The 18443-nt window shown below is 32.8% G+C and overlaps 1 protein-coding gene across 1 annotated transcript; it reads right to left on the bottom strand.

Moving 5' to 3' along the window:
* Nucleotides 1-8359: 8359 nt before the first annotated feature.
* Nucleotides 8360-13993, bottom strand: LOC123678154. Its single transcript, XM_045615005.1, has 2 exons — nt 8586-13993; nt 8360-8502 (listed from the first exon to the last, which is right to left on the bottom strand). Exons 1-2 carry the CDS (start codon nt 13369-13371, stop codon nt 8393-8395), a joined length of 4896 nt encoding a protein of 1631 aa, XP_045470961.1. The 5' UTR covers nt 13372-13993; the 3' UTR covers nt 8360-8392.
* Between the last annotated feature and the right edge of the window lie 4450 nt (nt 13994-18443).

The following is an 18443-nucleotide window of genomic DNA, read 5'->3' as shown; positions in this document are numbered from 1 at the left end:
ATATTTTATGATAGGCATTAGCATTTATGGTCCTTTTTGACCAGCCAGAAACAGAGAGAGAGCTTTCGGAATAATGGGGATTCGTTTTCTTTTAAGACGGATTCCTTTTGTAGAAATCACCCCTATAGAATTCTGATGAACTTACGGTTGATTTGGTACATATCGAGCAGCCATTGCATGTTGCTCTAAATTACTGATTTTTTTGTCATTCGGAAAGCATTAGTCCTGGAAAACAAATGGAATAATGAAAGAAGGTTCTTGATTATTTTCACAGTGAATATTTTACCTTTGTAGTTTTTCAATAACAAGTGTATGTTCTCATTAATTAACTCATCGAGTGAATAGATTCATTGACATTAGAAGTGTTACCCATAACTAGAAGGAATACAGAAGACTTTCATTTCTTTTTTCGAATTGAACATGCAATGGGAACATACATTTGTTTTATCGTACTTGAGAGCGCAAGAGGTTTTTTCATCGAATAACTTTTTTTATACTGAAATTATATACAGGGTGGCCATTTGAAAACGAAACAGACGAGATTACAGACGAAATAAAGTTTTTCGATAGAAATGCTCGGACAGGTCGATTTCTGTTTCGAGGGGGACAACTTAAGATGTAGGTTACGGACGCATAGCGCTTCAACCCTTGCTGCTACAACCCTCACCCCCAAATTTTGAATAGGGAAGATGGGGTGAGTGATACCTCATTTGAAAGATATTTTTATACTGATTTCAGCACAGTAATTGTTTTTTCATTTTATGCATTAGTTCTCGAAATATTCTTAACTAAGTATTTGAAAATCATTCCACTTGTAGTGTTTTGTGAAAAATCGACATTTTGAGCTTCAAAACAACCATGACTGTGGCTTCCTTCCTAACTAACTAACGCATGAATATTTCGAGAACTAATGCATAAAATGAAAAAACAATTACTGTGCTGAAATCAGTATAAAAATACCTTTCAAATGAGGTATCACTCACCCCATCTTCCCTATTCAAAATTTGGGGGTGAGGGTTGTAGCAGCAAGGGTTGAAGCGCTATGCGTCCGTAACCTATATCTTAAGTTGTCCCCCTCGAAACAGAAATCGACCTGTCCGAGCATTTCTATCGAAAAACTTTATTTCGTCTGTAATCTCGTCTGTTTCGTTTTCAAATGGCCACCCTGTATATCCATTGAAGAAATAAAAATGATGACAACACATCAACGGTGCTACAGTGTTTTCATTTGGTACTGTTTGGTTCAGTTGAATTGCTCAAAAAACCAGTTTGAGTTGAAAATTAGAAAAGTCAATCTGATCTCAGAAAAATGTGTGATTATTAGCAAAATGAAAATCAAGAAGCCAAAACGGTTCATTTTTCCGTTATGCATTTGCATATTCAATAGTAGCGAAATATTTTGACCTGGACAGGTTTTGATCGTATATAATAAGTTTACTCTATTTCAGTATCGTGATGAGTTAATTACATTTAAATTTACATCATTTACAAATATACTGAAAACAGTGCTGTAAAGAACTCATTACAGCATTGTTTCCAGTTACATTTTTCGTTTTGTGGTTGTCTACACTGACTTCCGATCCTTTCAAATTTCAACACACGTCAATTGTCAATATGATAAAGTTTGGATATAGTTGGATGATTTGCAACATTATTCGCAATTTTTTTTTATTCTAATGATGTTAAATCGATTACGTCAGACATAATTCACGAATTTAATGCGTGATGATATATTATTTCAGAATTCGAAACGTACTATTCAAATTCAAATTCCGTAATTTGTCAATTTTGTTAACAGTCACACCAACTGCCGAGATACAATACAATAGTCAGTTAGATGTATAATCTGAAGTTTCATTGAATTTCGACAATATTCACAAAACTTGACTGAAATAGAGAAAATATAGTCTAATACTCGTTGCAGAAGGCAATTCCAACACTCATGCGTCGCCCGTTTTCGAATTTCGCAGCCGTGTTGGAATAGGAGCCCATTCTGCAACTTGTTTTAGAATATACAATTGCTGCCTATGACCTTGGCAGTATCATTACTTCATACCACCATCGGTTATTATTTCATAATTTACAAATCAAAATATTCCGAAAAAGGTACACAGTAATGAATTTCACCATGAGTACCTTTTCGGTGTAAAAATGAATGCTGTTTGAAATCCCTTGTAATTTTGAATAATGAATTTTTCCTTAAAAATGTTATGTTCCATACTAATCTGTACGAACCGTGTAACTAGCGTCCTCTATAGGAGTCAGATATAAAAACGAATTCATGGGATGTTCCAGCTTCCAAAACATAGTCGTATAAAATTTCATTACAATGTTCCCAACAGTTTCGGCAAAATCGTAAACAATACGTAATTTATTTTTCCTTTTTTTTAAACTCTCTGTATACAGGGTGTATCTTTGGGAAACGGAAATACTTCACAGGTGCATAGGTGGCATCAAGGCGGTTCTGGAGATACCCCATTTATTGGGTCTTACTGTCTTCCTAGCCGAGATACAGGGTGTTTTATAAATTTTGCCCGTTTCTTTCTGAGGCCAATTCAAACGAACCACCCAGTATATTTTCTTTATATTTGGCAAATATGTTCCTAATTGAAAGGTCAAACGTGTCATGTAATAACCGCATCGAAAATCCAGGTCTGGGTTAACAAAAAATTATGAATCGTTTGAATCCTCGAAACAACACCCTGTACATCGGCATTTTGAAAATGTGTTTAATATTCTGAAACACCACTAAAAACTAAACTGAGACGTGTACTTCAAATTTTCCCGCAGACAGTTTTACTGCACAAATTTTCAACGTAAAAGTGAACTTTTTGAGAACTTGGATACCTGAAAGTAATTTGAAGTGACTTTTAACAATGAATTATCAATAATATTGAATCCATAATTATTTCAACTTCACTTTGTAATTCATTTTCACATTGGTTTTGCTATTTATAGCTGTATACCATTTCAGTTCCCAATGTTTCCCAATGAAACACCCTGTATAAATGTTAAATCCGTACACCTTATGATGATACTTTTATGATGATAAATTTAGAATTTTTGATTCGGATGTTCTTAGCACTAATAGTTAATATTGTCCATCATTATAATTATTATGCTTCTTGATGACTTCTTTATATCAGAATTGAAATATTCAATATCACGAAGAAAATAATGACACTATACTTTCATTTTTATATTTTCAAGTTAGATTTTCCCAAGGAGCTATCACTTTTATTTTCTAAAGGCAATTCTGAGGGGATTATGATCCCACAAAGTTCCGGTGAGGAATTCAATTGAATAAATGTTATCTCAATAGAAAACTCAATTCAATCAAGAAGGTCAGTAGATCAGAATTCAGGAGAGAAGCTCATCAGGTCCAGTCTCATTAAACTCAGCTCATGCTTCTAATTAGAGCTATCTCATACATTGTTCAGTGTTCAAACCTTTTATCGCCCCTCAGACGTATAAATGAATGGAAATCCAGAGCTTTATTGCATCATAAAGTTGCACGCATTGATGTTACTTCGTATAATATCTCGGAGGTGTTTGGATATACCGTATATAACATTGAAAAAGGTGTTGATTTTCAAGTAGAGGAAACATTTCCAAATTTTTTCTATTTGAAAAAACATAAAATAATTGTACTGCTCCACAAAAGTTAAGGAATTTCAGAAATTTTGAGACTGTTTCAAAAGTTTCCTTTTTTTAAATATAAAAAATCTAAAGGTTTACTTGTTAAACTCATTTTTTTGACCATTCATTTAGAAGTATCACAGTTTCAGGTGAAAATTTATTTCAAGAATTTGCAGCGAATTTTTCAGTTTGGGCAATTATTTTCTCATTTCGTGTAGAAGAATAATATAATGAATACAACGCTGCTTACCCAGATAAGATGTAAATAGGAAAATCTGCAACCATTTTCAAAAATTCATAACTGGAGTTATAGCTATCAAAAAGAAGCAAAGCTCCTCCACACATTCCAAAATTTTTATATGCATACTACCTGGTATTAAAAAACAAGGTTTCAATATTTGGGAGCTGATTATAGAGTGCAAAATAAGTAAAAATTTCAATAAACATGGGTCCAGAAATGAGCCGTTTTGGAGATATAAGCGATTATCGGTTTTCAAATTAACTACTAGCGCAACCAAAAACGATATTTGATTAATTTCCATCTTTCAGATGTCTTGTGTACTGATCTCCAAATTAAAATGTTTTTCAGTCGGTTCATCACAAAAAATCATAGCTGGCATCAAACATTTGGTTTTCATATGAAAGAAGGGCATTCTGTCAATGGGTTTTAACAAAGATTGCTGAACATCCGCTTTCTGGTTCTAATATCCTTTTATAAAAGTTTAATGAGTCTTCTAGATGAAGGATATTTAATATATATCAAATAATTTGACAACTTTGTGTCTAATCCTTCACAATAATATATCTGTACAGATATATTATTGTGAAGGATTAGACACTCAGTAAAAATTGTCTTAATGAAATGGTAAAACACAAGGATCGCCCTTTCTCCACCCAATTTCAAAGATTGGAGTGGCACCGGCACGCGCTTCTCTGAGGTTATTTCTTGATATAAAAGCAATAGAATTCTCATTATCCGATGTCTTCACCTTTCATCAACGTCTTTATTTTATCAGGTCTCTAATGAAATCTCCTCATCTTTTTTTCCTTTCATCGAACAAAAATCGACCGACTGTTGCTCAAGAGGAATGGAATTCCATTCCTTCCATCTCTTGACGAAAAAGTTCGAAGATCCTAAAATAACATTTCGATTAAATCAAACAGAACATTCAATATGGTCTTTACATTCGCCGGAACATATTGTCGTCACCACATAAGACAGAGATACCAGATATTCAAACAAAATCGAAAAATATCTACGAGCACCTACAGGTGTGGTCTTTGAAGTGGTATATATAGATTTGAAATATTTCCCTGTGATACTATGTACACAACAGGTGAAATATGTAAGAATGAACGAAAAAAAGAGGCCAGGTATAAAAATAAGGTTGAGATCTTCAAAAGAAATTATATAAGACGTTAACAAATGTTGCTGAATCAATTTTGGTCTATTATTAGAAATATTAAACCAAATAAAAATAAATAATATCTTGGAGCCAAAATTTTCCGGCTGAGTTTTTTCCATAGACTATTTTTCTTTCAAATCACTTCCTATTTACAGGGTATTTTTCAGAAAGGATTATTTAAAAAAAATTAAATTATTTCAAAGAGCGAGGCAAATAATGACTTTGAGTTAGGAGCTTATGAGCAGTCGAATTCATGCGCTGGATAACAAAAACTGTATATTTAGGGTGAACCACAAAGACCGTTGGTTGAAATATTTCAAAGGAATACTCGAGATGAACACTTGAATTTTTACAGTTGAGCTCTGTTGGAAGAGATGAATTCTTGGGAAAAACTTCAAATTTGATCGACTTCCGGTTTCATCGGAAATGATATATCAACTTTTCGTTTTCGTTTTTCAAATCATCCAGTTTTTAAAATCAAAGTCAGATTACTCACTGAATTACACATTGTTTCTACATGTATCGTTTCTATATTATTCCCAGAAAATGTGTCTGAAATCTGAAAATAGTAATTTACGTAACAAGTCCGGAAAATATGGTTTTTTTGGACGAATAGACAAAATCCGGGAAGTACGTACTTTCCGGACTAGGCCGGAAAAGAATCATAGAATCCATAGCAACCGAGATAACGGCTGACAGTTCATATGAAATTAGTTGTCAAAAATTTGCATGTTTTTTGATCGCAATCGCAATAAAATATGGAAAGCAGCAGCGATAGTGTTATTTTACATGGTTGCCGAAAAAATATTGTACGCAACATACGTACGCCGGGAAATGCTACTTTCTCAGAAAAAAAGCGTCCGGGAAGTGAGCACTTCCCGGACGGTTGCCGAAAAAAATCTTTTCCAATGGGACTTCATTCCGATGTTAATTGTTAACTTCGAGATTTTTGCATTAAAATTATCAATTCTTTAGCTTCTTCAGAAAATATGCCAATGTTTCTCCTTCGTTAGTTGAAGATTCAGTTGAACATACAGGGTGTTTCGACGTCAATGTCGAAGTGAGCCATGGCAAAAACCTCAAAAATTCAATTCAGTCATTCTTCTATTATTCAGATGGAAAATACGTAAAAAATAATGTACAGGGTTTTTCACGTAAGCGGTTCACTGGATTGTGTGGCTTATCCTTTGAGCAATATTGAAAATTGACCTATCAGAATGACAGTATATTTCTCGGGTTATCCAAATATGTTATCGGAAAAACTATAGAACCAAGGCATGGAAAGTTATTGAGGAAAAACCATTTTTTCAAAGAAAAATTTTTTTCCAAATTTTAGTGGTTTTCAAAATGAGAGAGTCAAGAGACAATTTCTCACCAATTGTTTCTTCATTTGCACTTCCGGTTTTCTAGAAAACAGAAAAATTTTTCTTGCAAAATATATTTTATAATAAATTTTCAAAACATTGTATGTTTCTCATACTTTTCTTATATTTTATAATATTTTCCATATTTTCTGAATGCTCAATCGATTCTGAATCCGAATATGTAAATAAAGTGGTAGTTTTATATTTATTTCAAGCAATTCCACTTATTCCAGTCAAAATCAACCTCACAAAATTCAGATTTAATATTCGGAAAATATATCCCTGTTGTCTGTGGTTAAATGAATATTTAATTGTCGAATTTTGAAGCTTTCATTCTCAGTTATAATAGAAGAGGAAATATAAAGCATGAATTTTCTTCCAAAGCTCTCAATATGTTTACTCTTGAAGAAAGAAGTGTTATTTTGGACATAGTTCTTCGAGAGCAAACATATTGAGAGCTTTGAATGAAAATTCATGCATTATATTTCAGCTTTTATTATAATCGAGAATGAAAACTTCAAAATTTGACAATCAAATATTCATTTAACCACAGACATTAGGGATATATTTTCCGAATGGAATAGCTTGAAAAAAATATAAAACTACCACTATATTTACAAATTCGTATTCAGAATCGATTGAGCATTCAGAAAATATGGAAAATATTATAAAGTTCATTTTGAAAGGAAAATTAGCTGTTTCTAGAAAAACGGAAATCCAAATGAAGAAATAATTTGTACGAAATTGTCTCTAGACCTTCTTATTTTGAAAACCAGTAAAATTTGAAAAAAAATTTTTTTTTTGTTTGTCTTTTTTCGAAGAAATAGTTTTACATAGCCACCTTGATTTTCATCAAAGAATCACCCCTTACATTATTCAGATACACCCTGTATACCAGCTGAATTAAAAAAAATTATTGTTACGATATATGGGTAAATTATTCGATATTTTGCTTTTGGTTCTAGTAGTTTCGCAGGAGACATGAAAGTTTTCATATTAGGAGAGCCAATAGTAGGAATATCCAATTTTCACAAAGCTAGAAATTTTTCAAACAAAGCTCATTATCGATAAGGAAAATATTGTCCTGACAAACATCTATATAGATATGTGTGGTTGAGTACAGACGTATTTAGTCCAAGAGCCCGTGAGTGCCAGACCTTCGGATTTTCATAAAAGCTGAAAATTTTTCTATGTGTGTCCCTAGTACAGGTAAGAATGATCCCCACCCATGAAGCTGAGGCAGCGGTGGCTTTGGCAGGTAACAGGTAACAAAGGTGTATAAAATTCCATCTCAAATTTATCATAAAATAAAACTTAATTTTTTTATATTTGATTCATAATAATATCAAAACTCGCGTTGCTCATTGCCAGACAGTTAGTATGGTTGCAACCCTCTGCCGGACACCCTTAAACTATTATAATTTATAATTATACTTACGTTATATTATAAAATCTCAATTTTATATATAATTTTTTGGGGGCCTATTAATCTATGTTTACATGATAGCCGGACAGTTTCGACGGTTCTATCATCTTGCTAGACGCATTCAAAGTGAGCAGTAGTTCGGGGAGCAAGGAACGTATACAGTAACTAGTGCGAGTGAGACAGAGTGCTTGGTCTATTGCGGTCCTTCACTGCGCATCCACTGTTATCAAGTTCAAATTGTGCAGCTTATTTTTTTCTTAGTCAAGAAATTTCATTAAATAAATTTTTACAGTTTGAATAACAAATATTTAAAACAGTACTCAGTAAAATTGTTCTAATACAACTCCAATCATATCGAAACTCTAATAATTTTATTTATATTATTTTTCATTTTTACGAAGTTTATTATTTTCAATTCTATCAAAATTGTAAAGCCAATGAATTAAATGAATGAAATTAAATAAAGTAAATCAAATTTTATTGTTTATTATATCAAAGGGCAAATTTTTTTTAAAATAAAAAAGTTACAGAAAAATATATTTATTTTAATAAAATCTTTAAACATTTTCATCATTTTCATCGTCGTCGTCAATACATCCATATTCCTCGTCACTATTATTCCATTCTGTGGATTGATCGTCTTCAATATCGCCTTCTTCATTGTTTTCTGCAATAGTAAAAAAACCAAGTTAATTTAATTACAAATAGTCCAAAATTAATGTATAATAATTTAACATAATTATCAAATACCTGGAACTGTTTTTAGAGATTCGCTGACATAAGTCGGTAATTGATCTCCTTCAAACCATTTAAAATAGTAGTGGTCATTTTCCAGTATCCAACCATTATTTACTGGTTTATATGCTGTTGGCTTTTGTAAGTGAGCGTTGTTCCATATGCTACATATGTAATTCGCTCGCAAAAATTGCTGCCATAGCTCACTTTTGCAAGGTGGTAAACAGCTAGCATCGAAATTTTGCAACTTTTTTCGATTAAAAGCTTCGTTCACATCAGATACTGTATACGAATTAATAAACATTTGTAGCCTAGCAGCATCAACATCATTGATATCATTCATATTGTATAGATAGCATACAAAACTTTGAATTATATCGAAGATTAATACTTGTTCATTGTTATTTTCGATGATTTTGCTGTCACCAAACTTCATGAATGCTTGTTGAAACTCTACATATTTTTTTAACAATTTAAACGGTTTTAATTTTGCTTTTCTGTAAAATGCAGGATTGTAATCACATCCTGTGAAAGCGTGTAGTCCAGGTAAACTTCTGCAAATAGATTCTCCTAATTTGGCGTGTATATTAGTTAGGTCCACATATCTTAAATTATTTCCAGCTCCTGTAAGCATCCAAACATGTGATCCATCATTAAGACGATGCATGTGACTTAGCATTATAGCAGCAACATCGGTGTCAACAGTTCGAATCACAATGTTTGCTTCATGGTTAATTTTACACGCGTGGTACACTATTTTGGTGTCTGCTTCTTCATGCTCTGGGCAAGACAATTCCTCATTTACACCTGACATCACTTTTTTGGCCTCATTAACAGTAAACGAATGACATTTTCTGAAATTTATATGTATCATTTTATTGCCAATAAACGGCGCCATTTCGTCAGAAGCCCAGTGTAAAATAAAAAAATCAACTAGAGCTTCTTTAAAATTAGAATTTTTTAATTCTTTGACAAAGTCACTAGGACGGACTTGTTCAGGACCAGCAATAGTATACTCCAATTGTGCAGATTCAAATCGCAGAGAACGTTCGTATCCTTTTATCGATGGGGTAAAATACTGGTCGAAAACGACATCAATTCTTGACGCTTTTAATTGAGTTACCATCTGCAACATTTTTTTAGAAATGTCTCCGAATTTTCTAGGAACATTTTTCATTGTATGTAACAAAAAAAAACCGTCAATTATTAGAATATCAATTTGAGATGGCTGTTCATGCTCGGCCTCTTTCTCTAAACATTTCATCAAAGCAGATTTATCGGTCTTGCAAACGGTCCCATCCAAATGACACATTGACAACGGTACTGAAGTAATCGGGTAGGATAAGATTTTTGAAATGTCAATGCTGTAATCCATTGAGATTCCCAGCATACGTCCAAATAAATCCCTTTGAATTTTAACTTCTTGAATTTGTCCACCGACTTTAATTTTTTTTTTTTCATAATCTTTAGAAAAATTATTAATAGATTTTTTTTTAATAGCTTTTTCAAATCGCGTAATATCAGATTGGCATTCAGAAATGAATGTTTTTCGAAGGCTATCGCCGTTAGCTTCTAAATTTAATAGAAATTCTTCTACTGGCAGTGATGCGGACTTTCCTGATGAAATATTTACTAATTGGTCTTTGGGAACTTCTAAACTGAAAGGATTGATAAATTGATCGAAAGTTGCGACAAATTGTTGTAATTGTTTGGCGTTTTTCCTGATATTATGGGGATTCAAATCTGCTGAAATATCTTGATGTTTTTGTAGTCCAAGTTCAAGATAAACTTGACTTATAATTGTAGATCTCACATCATGGTTTCGAGCCCACCGTTGTCGCGCCGAAATTGAGTTAGTGAAGTGTGTAACACCTGTCAGCCTTCTTGCAGCTTCTGCATTTATAGTTTGCTCTAGAACCAGGTCAATAGGTTGTCTTGAAAATGGCTTGGTAGTTCTTTTAATTCCAAAACAGCCTTTTAGGAATCCTTCATACAAATCAGGATGAGTTTTGTCAACTTGCAGTAGATTATCATAATATTTGACGCTCCACCTAGCATAGTTTTGTTGATTCAATATAAAAAAAATGCTTGTAATTTTAGGTAACACTGATTTAAAGAGTTGAAAATTTCCAGCACGAATACTTCGAGACAAGTCCAAGTAATGATGTATAAGATTTATATAAATTAGATAAAATTGTGACGTTTTACCATGCTCCCCGTTAAGGGTTTGTTGTTTGTAGATACCGTAGTTATTTATCAGCTCTTTAAGGCCATCATTTTCAATTTCAAACAAAGAAATTTTGCAATTTTGGAGTCTTTTAACTTCATCTATTATATCCTCAGTTAAGGTAATGTTATCATTTTGTAAAAATGATTTAAAATGTAGTATTTCTAGTCCTAATGCTACTAAAGGATGCAATCTTTTGCAGCGATTAAAGTGTTTTCCCTCTAAAAACCCATTAACTGAACCGTTTGCCAGCAAATTACTCTCAACCATTACAGTAGTCAACCCACAATCATTAATTACTTTACCGATAGCTTTGAAGTAAGCCATCATTATATGAAATGGTCCTAAATGAATGAATAAATTATCAAATGTTGGTTTTTCTGTAGCTTGTATTTGTAACGCTACTTTAGCTATAGCTAGATCGTAGGTTACCTGTATGTAGGGTTGCTGTAAATCTTCAGCTATTTTTTGGCTTTGTTTCATAGTTTCTAATACGATTGGTGTACTGGTTGGAGATGCATTTATCGGCGTCAAGTAAGATATATGTTGTTGTGGACTATCCTGATCATCAATCTGACTATTGAAACCAACCCACATAGGTACATCAGGTAATTCTAAAGCGTGACTAATCATCCATATGTTGTCAATTTCCGTGTTTATTTGAGAGTCTATACATTCTATATCATCGACTGATAATTGTAACTCACTTGTCATTTTGGGTTTCTTAGGGTATGGCATTTCATCTATATTTATTTCATCAAATGTTCTTCTTCTTCTTTTTTTATTCGGCGAAGTATTTTCACTTGAAACTTCGGACATTTCAGGCTCGTCAGTTGTATCTGCATCGATATTTTGGTATATTATTCCGACTGTGTCGTGTAAAGTATCCTTACCACTAGAAGTTTCAACAAAACGATCAAAATTATCGTATGCCACACCAGTAAAAAGCTCTGGTTTTTTTTTTATTTTTTCTGGACATAAGCTAGACTTTTTCATTGATGTAAATGTAGTTTCAGTTTCTAATTCTTCAACGCCTTGATAACTAATACAGTGTCCATATCTGTTTATAATGTCAATTATTTTTCTGCTGCTTGTTAAGCTTTTTAGAGTCATACCTAACATGATATGCTTTGACGTTTTAACTCGACCATCATGAACTCCGAAAATAACATCTTGACAATAAGAACGAACTAGACGAGAACATTTTTGGCCAGTCTTTCGTTTTTGGTTACATCCACCAAGAAGGGTAGAATAAAAGTCTGATAATTCTTCTGGTATTGAAACTTCTCCGGATATTAAATGCTGTGATGTTATATTTTTTGTTGATAATTTTTTTTTTTCTATTTGGAGTATTATTTTTCTCAGAATCAATGCAGATTTTTGTAAAATGTTTTCTTGTTGTAAATTATCCAGTACTGAATCATCGATGGCTTCTAGATATTTTGGAGCTAGTATTTTTTTATTACGAACAGTAAAGAATTTTATATCCTTAGAGAATACTTTTAAAATTTTTTCTTCAAGGTGGTGTGCTGTGAAAGTAGCTGTCATTTGAATAGAATTTTCTTGAAAAATTTTTTCTAATAAATCGATATATGATTCATGTAAATACACTAATAAAAAACACCGCCCTTTTTTAATCACATCTTCTTTAATGATTGTACTAATTTCGTTAAAAACTGTTTGATGATACTCCCGGTGATAATGCCACTCCGTTTTGCTAGGCGTTGCTTTTAATGAAGATAACTTATTATTAAAATCAACTCGGCATTCAGTATGATAATAGATTTTTGAGCCAGAAAAATTATCCAATTTATTAGAAAAATCTGTAAACTCTTCATGACTTTCAATATTAGGTTTGACACTATCTTTAAATTGCTGAACATCAGCTGCATGAAGCAGAATCATTCTCGATCGCACTTTTTTCTTCTTTTTATTACAAAATATACAAACAACTTCATTATCATTTTTACCAGCAATATTATCAGTCGAAATATTAACATCTTGAGTTACAAAATTATTATCAATAACTTCTGGTTCGAAAACGTCAGCAATATCTCGAAGAGTTGCAGATTGTAGACCTATTGATTCACAAATTGGAGCTGGCTGAGATGTCGTGGGAGATTCTGAGGGTACAGACTGTAAATGAGATTCATTTTCAGATGTCGAAGGTTGTGTTTCTGTGGACTGGGATAGTAAAATTAGTTGAGATGAAGATTCTGTTGACGAAGATTGTAGATCAGGTAGTTCGGAACTCAAATCTCGTATCGACGACAAGGTTGAAGATGAGTTGCTTGTAATTACACAACTCTCTTGTTTTTTTCCTTTTTGTTTTTCAGCACTTAATGGTTGAGAGGTGAAATATTTTTTCATAAGACCTGTAAATACCTTGTAACATACTCTGTGATAACCACTCTCGGTGTATTCACTAGGTAAAGTAATGTCTCTGTATTTTAGCTTATGTATTTTTCGTAATTTAAGAATAGTCTGGCATTTTTTTAAAGTTTCTTCAGAAAATAATATTATGTGTTCATCACTTTTCTTACAAACAAAGCAAACTATTTTTTCGTCACTCATGATAGCACTTTATTACAACTGATCACATTTATTTTATAAACTGCACAGAAAAATAATACATTTATTATGAGCATAGCCGTTCACCAGATAGTTACAATAAACAACAGCTGATGCGCAGTAAAGGGCCGCAATAGACCAAGCGCTCTGTCTCACTCGCACTAGTTACTGTATACGCTCCTTGCTCCCCGAACTAATGCTCACTTTGAATGCGTCTAGCAAGATGATAGAACCGTCGAAACTGTCCGGCTATCATGTAAACATAGATTAATAGGCCCCCAAAAAATTATATATAAAATTGAGATTTTATAATATAACGTAAGTATAATTATAAATTATAATAGTTTAAGGGTGTCCGGCAGAGGGTTGCAACCATACTAACTGTCTGGCAATGAGCGACGCGAGTTTTGATATTATTATGAATCAAATATAAAAAAATTAAGTTTTATTTTATGATAAATTTGAGATGGAATTTTATACACCTTTGTTACCTGTTACCTGCCAAAGCCACCGCTGCCTCAGCTTCATGGGTGGGGATCATTCTTACCTGTACTAGGGACACACATAGAAAAATTTTCAGCTTTTATGAAAATCCGAAGGTCTGGCACTCACGGGCTCTTGCTCTAATTCGTTGTACACTCGATAAAATTGCAAATTAATATAGTTAATCGGAGTCTACAAATTTCAAATAAAAGCAGTGTTCTAGATAAACAGTAAAGGCATTATAAATCGTAATTTAAAAGGTGATTTTCGAAATATTAAACGAGAAAACTACAGTGAAAGTGTTTTCAATTCATTTTCTTCACACGGGTACAAAAAGTATATGTAAATATAATCGGTCAGGCCGTCTCTAAAGGAACACATACCCGTTCTTACATTTAGAATGACGGAAAGAAATTCTCCAATTACGTCGGAGCATTTGTACGAAGAAATTATTAACTCAAAAAAGGAAATAAAGAACTCGATTGCAGCCAGCGAAACGAGAATTTTGTTAGAATTTCAGGCTCTAAAGAATAAGGTTGAACAACTTGAAGCCGAAAACCAGTTTTTGAAAAATAAGATTGAACATCTTGACCGCATAAATAAGAAGAACAACATAATATTTTTTGGTCTCAAAAAAACAGCAGACGAAATAACACCACAGTTCATTTGCGATGAAATAAAACGTTCTCTGAAAATAGAAATTAAGGAAAACGATATCAACGACTGTTATAAATTAGGGAAAAACGAAGACGCTCCTATCAAGATAGAGTTAATTTCTTATCTGAAAAAGAGAGAGATACTATCGAATGCAAAAATTCTAAAGCAAACTAATCTGAGTATCCTCAATGATCAGACAGAGCAGCAACGCGAGGAATATAAAATTCTCAAGAGCAATTTACTGAAAGCCAAAGCCAGTGCACCACAAAAAAAATCCTTCATAAGAGGAAACCGTCTCATAGTTGGAAGCGCCATATACACTGTACAAGATCTTATCAATAAACAAGTTGAAAACAAAGCAAGCAGTGCACCACCAACCCCATCAACAAGCAAACACGGGGGAAGCGCAACAAACGAAGAAGACGAAAACACGAACGAGTCAATCTGGGAGGATACGGAAACTCTAGAAGATACAAGTTCATCGAAATCAAATCTAGAAAAAAAAGATCACCAAATAGCAAAAACAACACCGAAGTCAACGCTTCACTATAAAGTATTCAAGAAGAAAATTTCGCCGAAGAAAAACGATCAACCAAGATTGAGACCAAGACATGGATCAACGCAGTGTTAAAAAACTTTCGAGAGACTGAAAAATACATTAATCATATCAAGTAAGTTAACTCTTTAAACAATTTAAATTACACCGCTTTGTTGAACATTACATGTAGTCATATCTTTAGCATTCCTTACCATGAATCAGTATATCCGAGACTATGAATGTGAAACATACGATACTCCTATGGAAAATATTGTAAATCTAAAAAGTCATAATTTTAATGATAAGTTTAACATATTGCATATGAATGTACGTAGTATTAATTTGAATTTTCCGGAGTTTGTCGCATTTTTAGAATATTTGTCTTTGGAGTTCGAAATAATTGTACTGACGGAAACATTTCAAATTGAAAACCTGAATCTGTTTCATCTGAACGGGTTCGACACTGTTTATAATAAAGGGAATTACAATAAAAACGACGGGGTTGTGGTCTATGTTAAAAAATACTTGAACTTTGATTATGAAGTTATTGAAATTGGGGAAACCAAGGCGGTAGAAATCTCTCTCAAAAATAATAGCCGCAATAGCAGGAAAGTGACGGCAATCTACAGATCTCCACAACAATGTACAAAACTCTTCAATCAAAGTTTATATAACTATCTAGAAAGTTCCTTATCTTCAGAACATGTAATAGTAGGTGATATTAATATTAACACCCTCTCAAATGAAGATTTTGTAGAAGAGTACAAGAATATTATGCAGAGTTTTGGATTCACATCTGTGATAAACAAATGCACAAGACCAGAGAGCGGATCTTGTCTAGATCATTTTTATATTAAAGGGTGGAATACAAATTTTAATTCAAATGACAAAAACGGCTGTATTATACAATACTTAATTACCGACCACTATCCGATTATGTTGTCTTGTAATAAAACAAGTGAGCATAAAGTATCAAAAAATAAAAGCAGAGAGAAGATTTATGTAAGTTATGAGCAACTGAAAAAAGATCTAATAAATGAGACCTGGCAAAAAATGTACTCAGAAGTCGGCGCACACTCCGCAACTGAGACATTCCTCAATATTCTGACGAGTCATATTAACAAAAACACTCATAGTGTGAAGCTTAAGAGCAAAAATGTTAAGCGAAAACCCTGGATAACACCATCTCTATTAAAATTAATAAACAAAAAAAATGATATATACATGGAACTTAAAGAGGAACCGGATAATCTCGAGCTAAAGAACACTTATCGCAACTTAAAAAATCAGATACAGCAACTTATTGACGAGGCAAAGAAAAATAACTTGGAGAAATTTATTTCAAAAAACGAATCAGAAACAAAAGGCATATGGGATTATGTAAAAAACATTTGTAATGAGAAAAAACCGACAACGGAAATTAAAACAATCGAAACAGAAAATGGCCCTTCAGATAATCCGAAAGAAATCACCGAAGCTTTCAACAAACATTATAGTACTTTAGGAGAGGAATATGCAGAAAATATTCCAAACATAGAGAACTATCAAGAGAAAAATATTTCTGTAGGTGAAACATTCTTCCTAACTCCAGCAAATCTTCAAGAAATAGAAGCAACAATCGAAAAATTGAAAAATGGAAAATCTCCCGGAAATGACGGCTTACAAGCAGAAACATTAAAACAAATAAAAGCAGAAATTTCCGCACCCCTCTCTGACCTGATAAATTATTGTTTTGAAAGTGGTATTTTTCCAAATGTATTGAAGATTGGTAAAATAAAACCACTCTACAAAAGTGGAGATAAAACTAAAATATGCAATTACAGACCGATTTCATTAATTTCAAATATTTCTAAAATAATAGAAAAAATCCTAAAGCATAGAATGATTTCTTTCCTTGACCAAAATAATATTCTGGATAAAGGTCAATTTGGATTTAGGCGAGGCAGATCCACCGAAGACGCTATACGTGAGCTTACTGATAAAATTTATGAATGCTTAGATGGAAAAATCCCTAGCTTATGTGTATTCGTGGACCTTGCGAAAGCATTCGATACTGTCAGTCACAAGAAATTACTAAATAAACTTTGGAGTTGTGGTTTCCGTGGAGTCAGTAACGAGCTGCTGAAAAGTTATTTGACCAATCGTCGACAGATGGTAGAAATTAATGGAAACATAAGTTCTTTGAGAGCAGTTACTTATGGGGTTCCACAGGGGACTGTTCTCGGTCCAGTTCTGTTTTTAATTTACATAAATAGCTTGTTAAAATGCAATACCACTGGTCATATAATTAGTTTTGCTGACGACACCGCTATACACTATCGAGCAGATACATGGGACAATCTTAAAAAAAAAGTTGAAAATGATTTTACCAATTTGCAACTCTGGTTTCAAGCAAACAAACTTACTTTAAATTGCACTAAAACAAAATACATGCCTTTCTCGTCATATTCTACTGGCCTGCCATCTATAGGAAATATTGAGGTTAACTCAGATATAACAATTCCCGAAACAGCAGCTATTCGATATCTTGGCGTGATAATAGATTCAAATTTAAAATGGGATCACCACATTCACCATGTAGTCAAAAAACTAAGAGGTCTGCTGTACAAATTTAGAACAATGAAAAAGTATTTTAGAAGTTCTAAATATTTGATGATTCTGTTCAACGCCTTGGTCCAATCCCAGATCAACTATGGGATCTTAGGTTGGGGAGGTATATACGATAAACACTTGGAAAATCTGAACGTTACTCAAAGATGGATTTTAAGAATAATATTCGGAAAAAAAATCAGGTATCCAAGTGAACAGCTTTACGAAATTTCAAAAGTGTTGGATGCTAGACAACTATATAGCCTCAAAATAATGACAAATATTTTCAAAGGAAAGTTAAAACTGGCTAAAATTGATCACCCATTCAACACAAGAAATAGAGATAATACCTACCAGACCCAGAGATCAAAAAAAAGAATAGGACAAAGAACCTGTAACTACATTGCACCTCGCCTATATGCTAAGATTCCTGAATACCTGAAGAAAATAAAAAATTTTAAGCGTTTCAAAAATAAAATCAAATTTTGGATTCTAGAACAAGGTCGTAAATTTATTAAAATCATAATAAATCAAGAAGAAGATAAATGAATATTCAATAATAATACCTCGATTTTGACCACCTACCTGATTATGACAGCTTACCCAATTTTGACATTTTACCGACGTCGACAACTTCCTCAGAATCGACATTTTTTTCCCAAATTCGACTTATGACTCAGACTGTACAATGATTGAAAATTGTTGTTAATTAGTTTTTCTTATACATGAATTAAACCTTAGTTATAATCACCACAGTTAAGAAAATTGTTAAGTTTTATGTTACGCACAGGCATCCATTCTCTGAAAT

The sequence above is a fragment of the Harmonia axyridis genome, chromosome 4 (genome assembly GCF_914767665.1).
Source record: "Harmonia axyridis chromosome 4, icHarAxyr1.1, whole genome shotgun sequence".
NCBI classification, from domain to species: Eukaryota; Metazoa; Arthropoda; class Insecta; order Coleoptera; family Coccinellidae; genus Harmonia; species Harmonia axyridis.
Note: the sequence above shows the minus strand (reverse complement) of the source record. Positions and strands in the feature narration are given on the sequence as shown.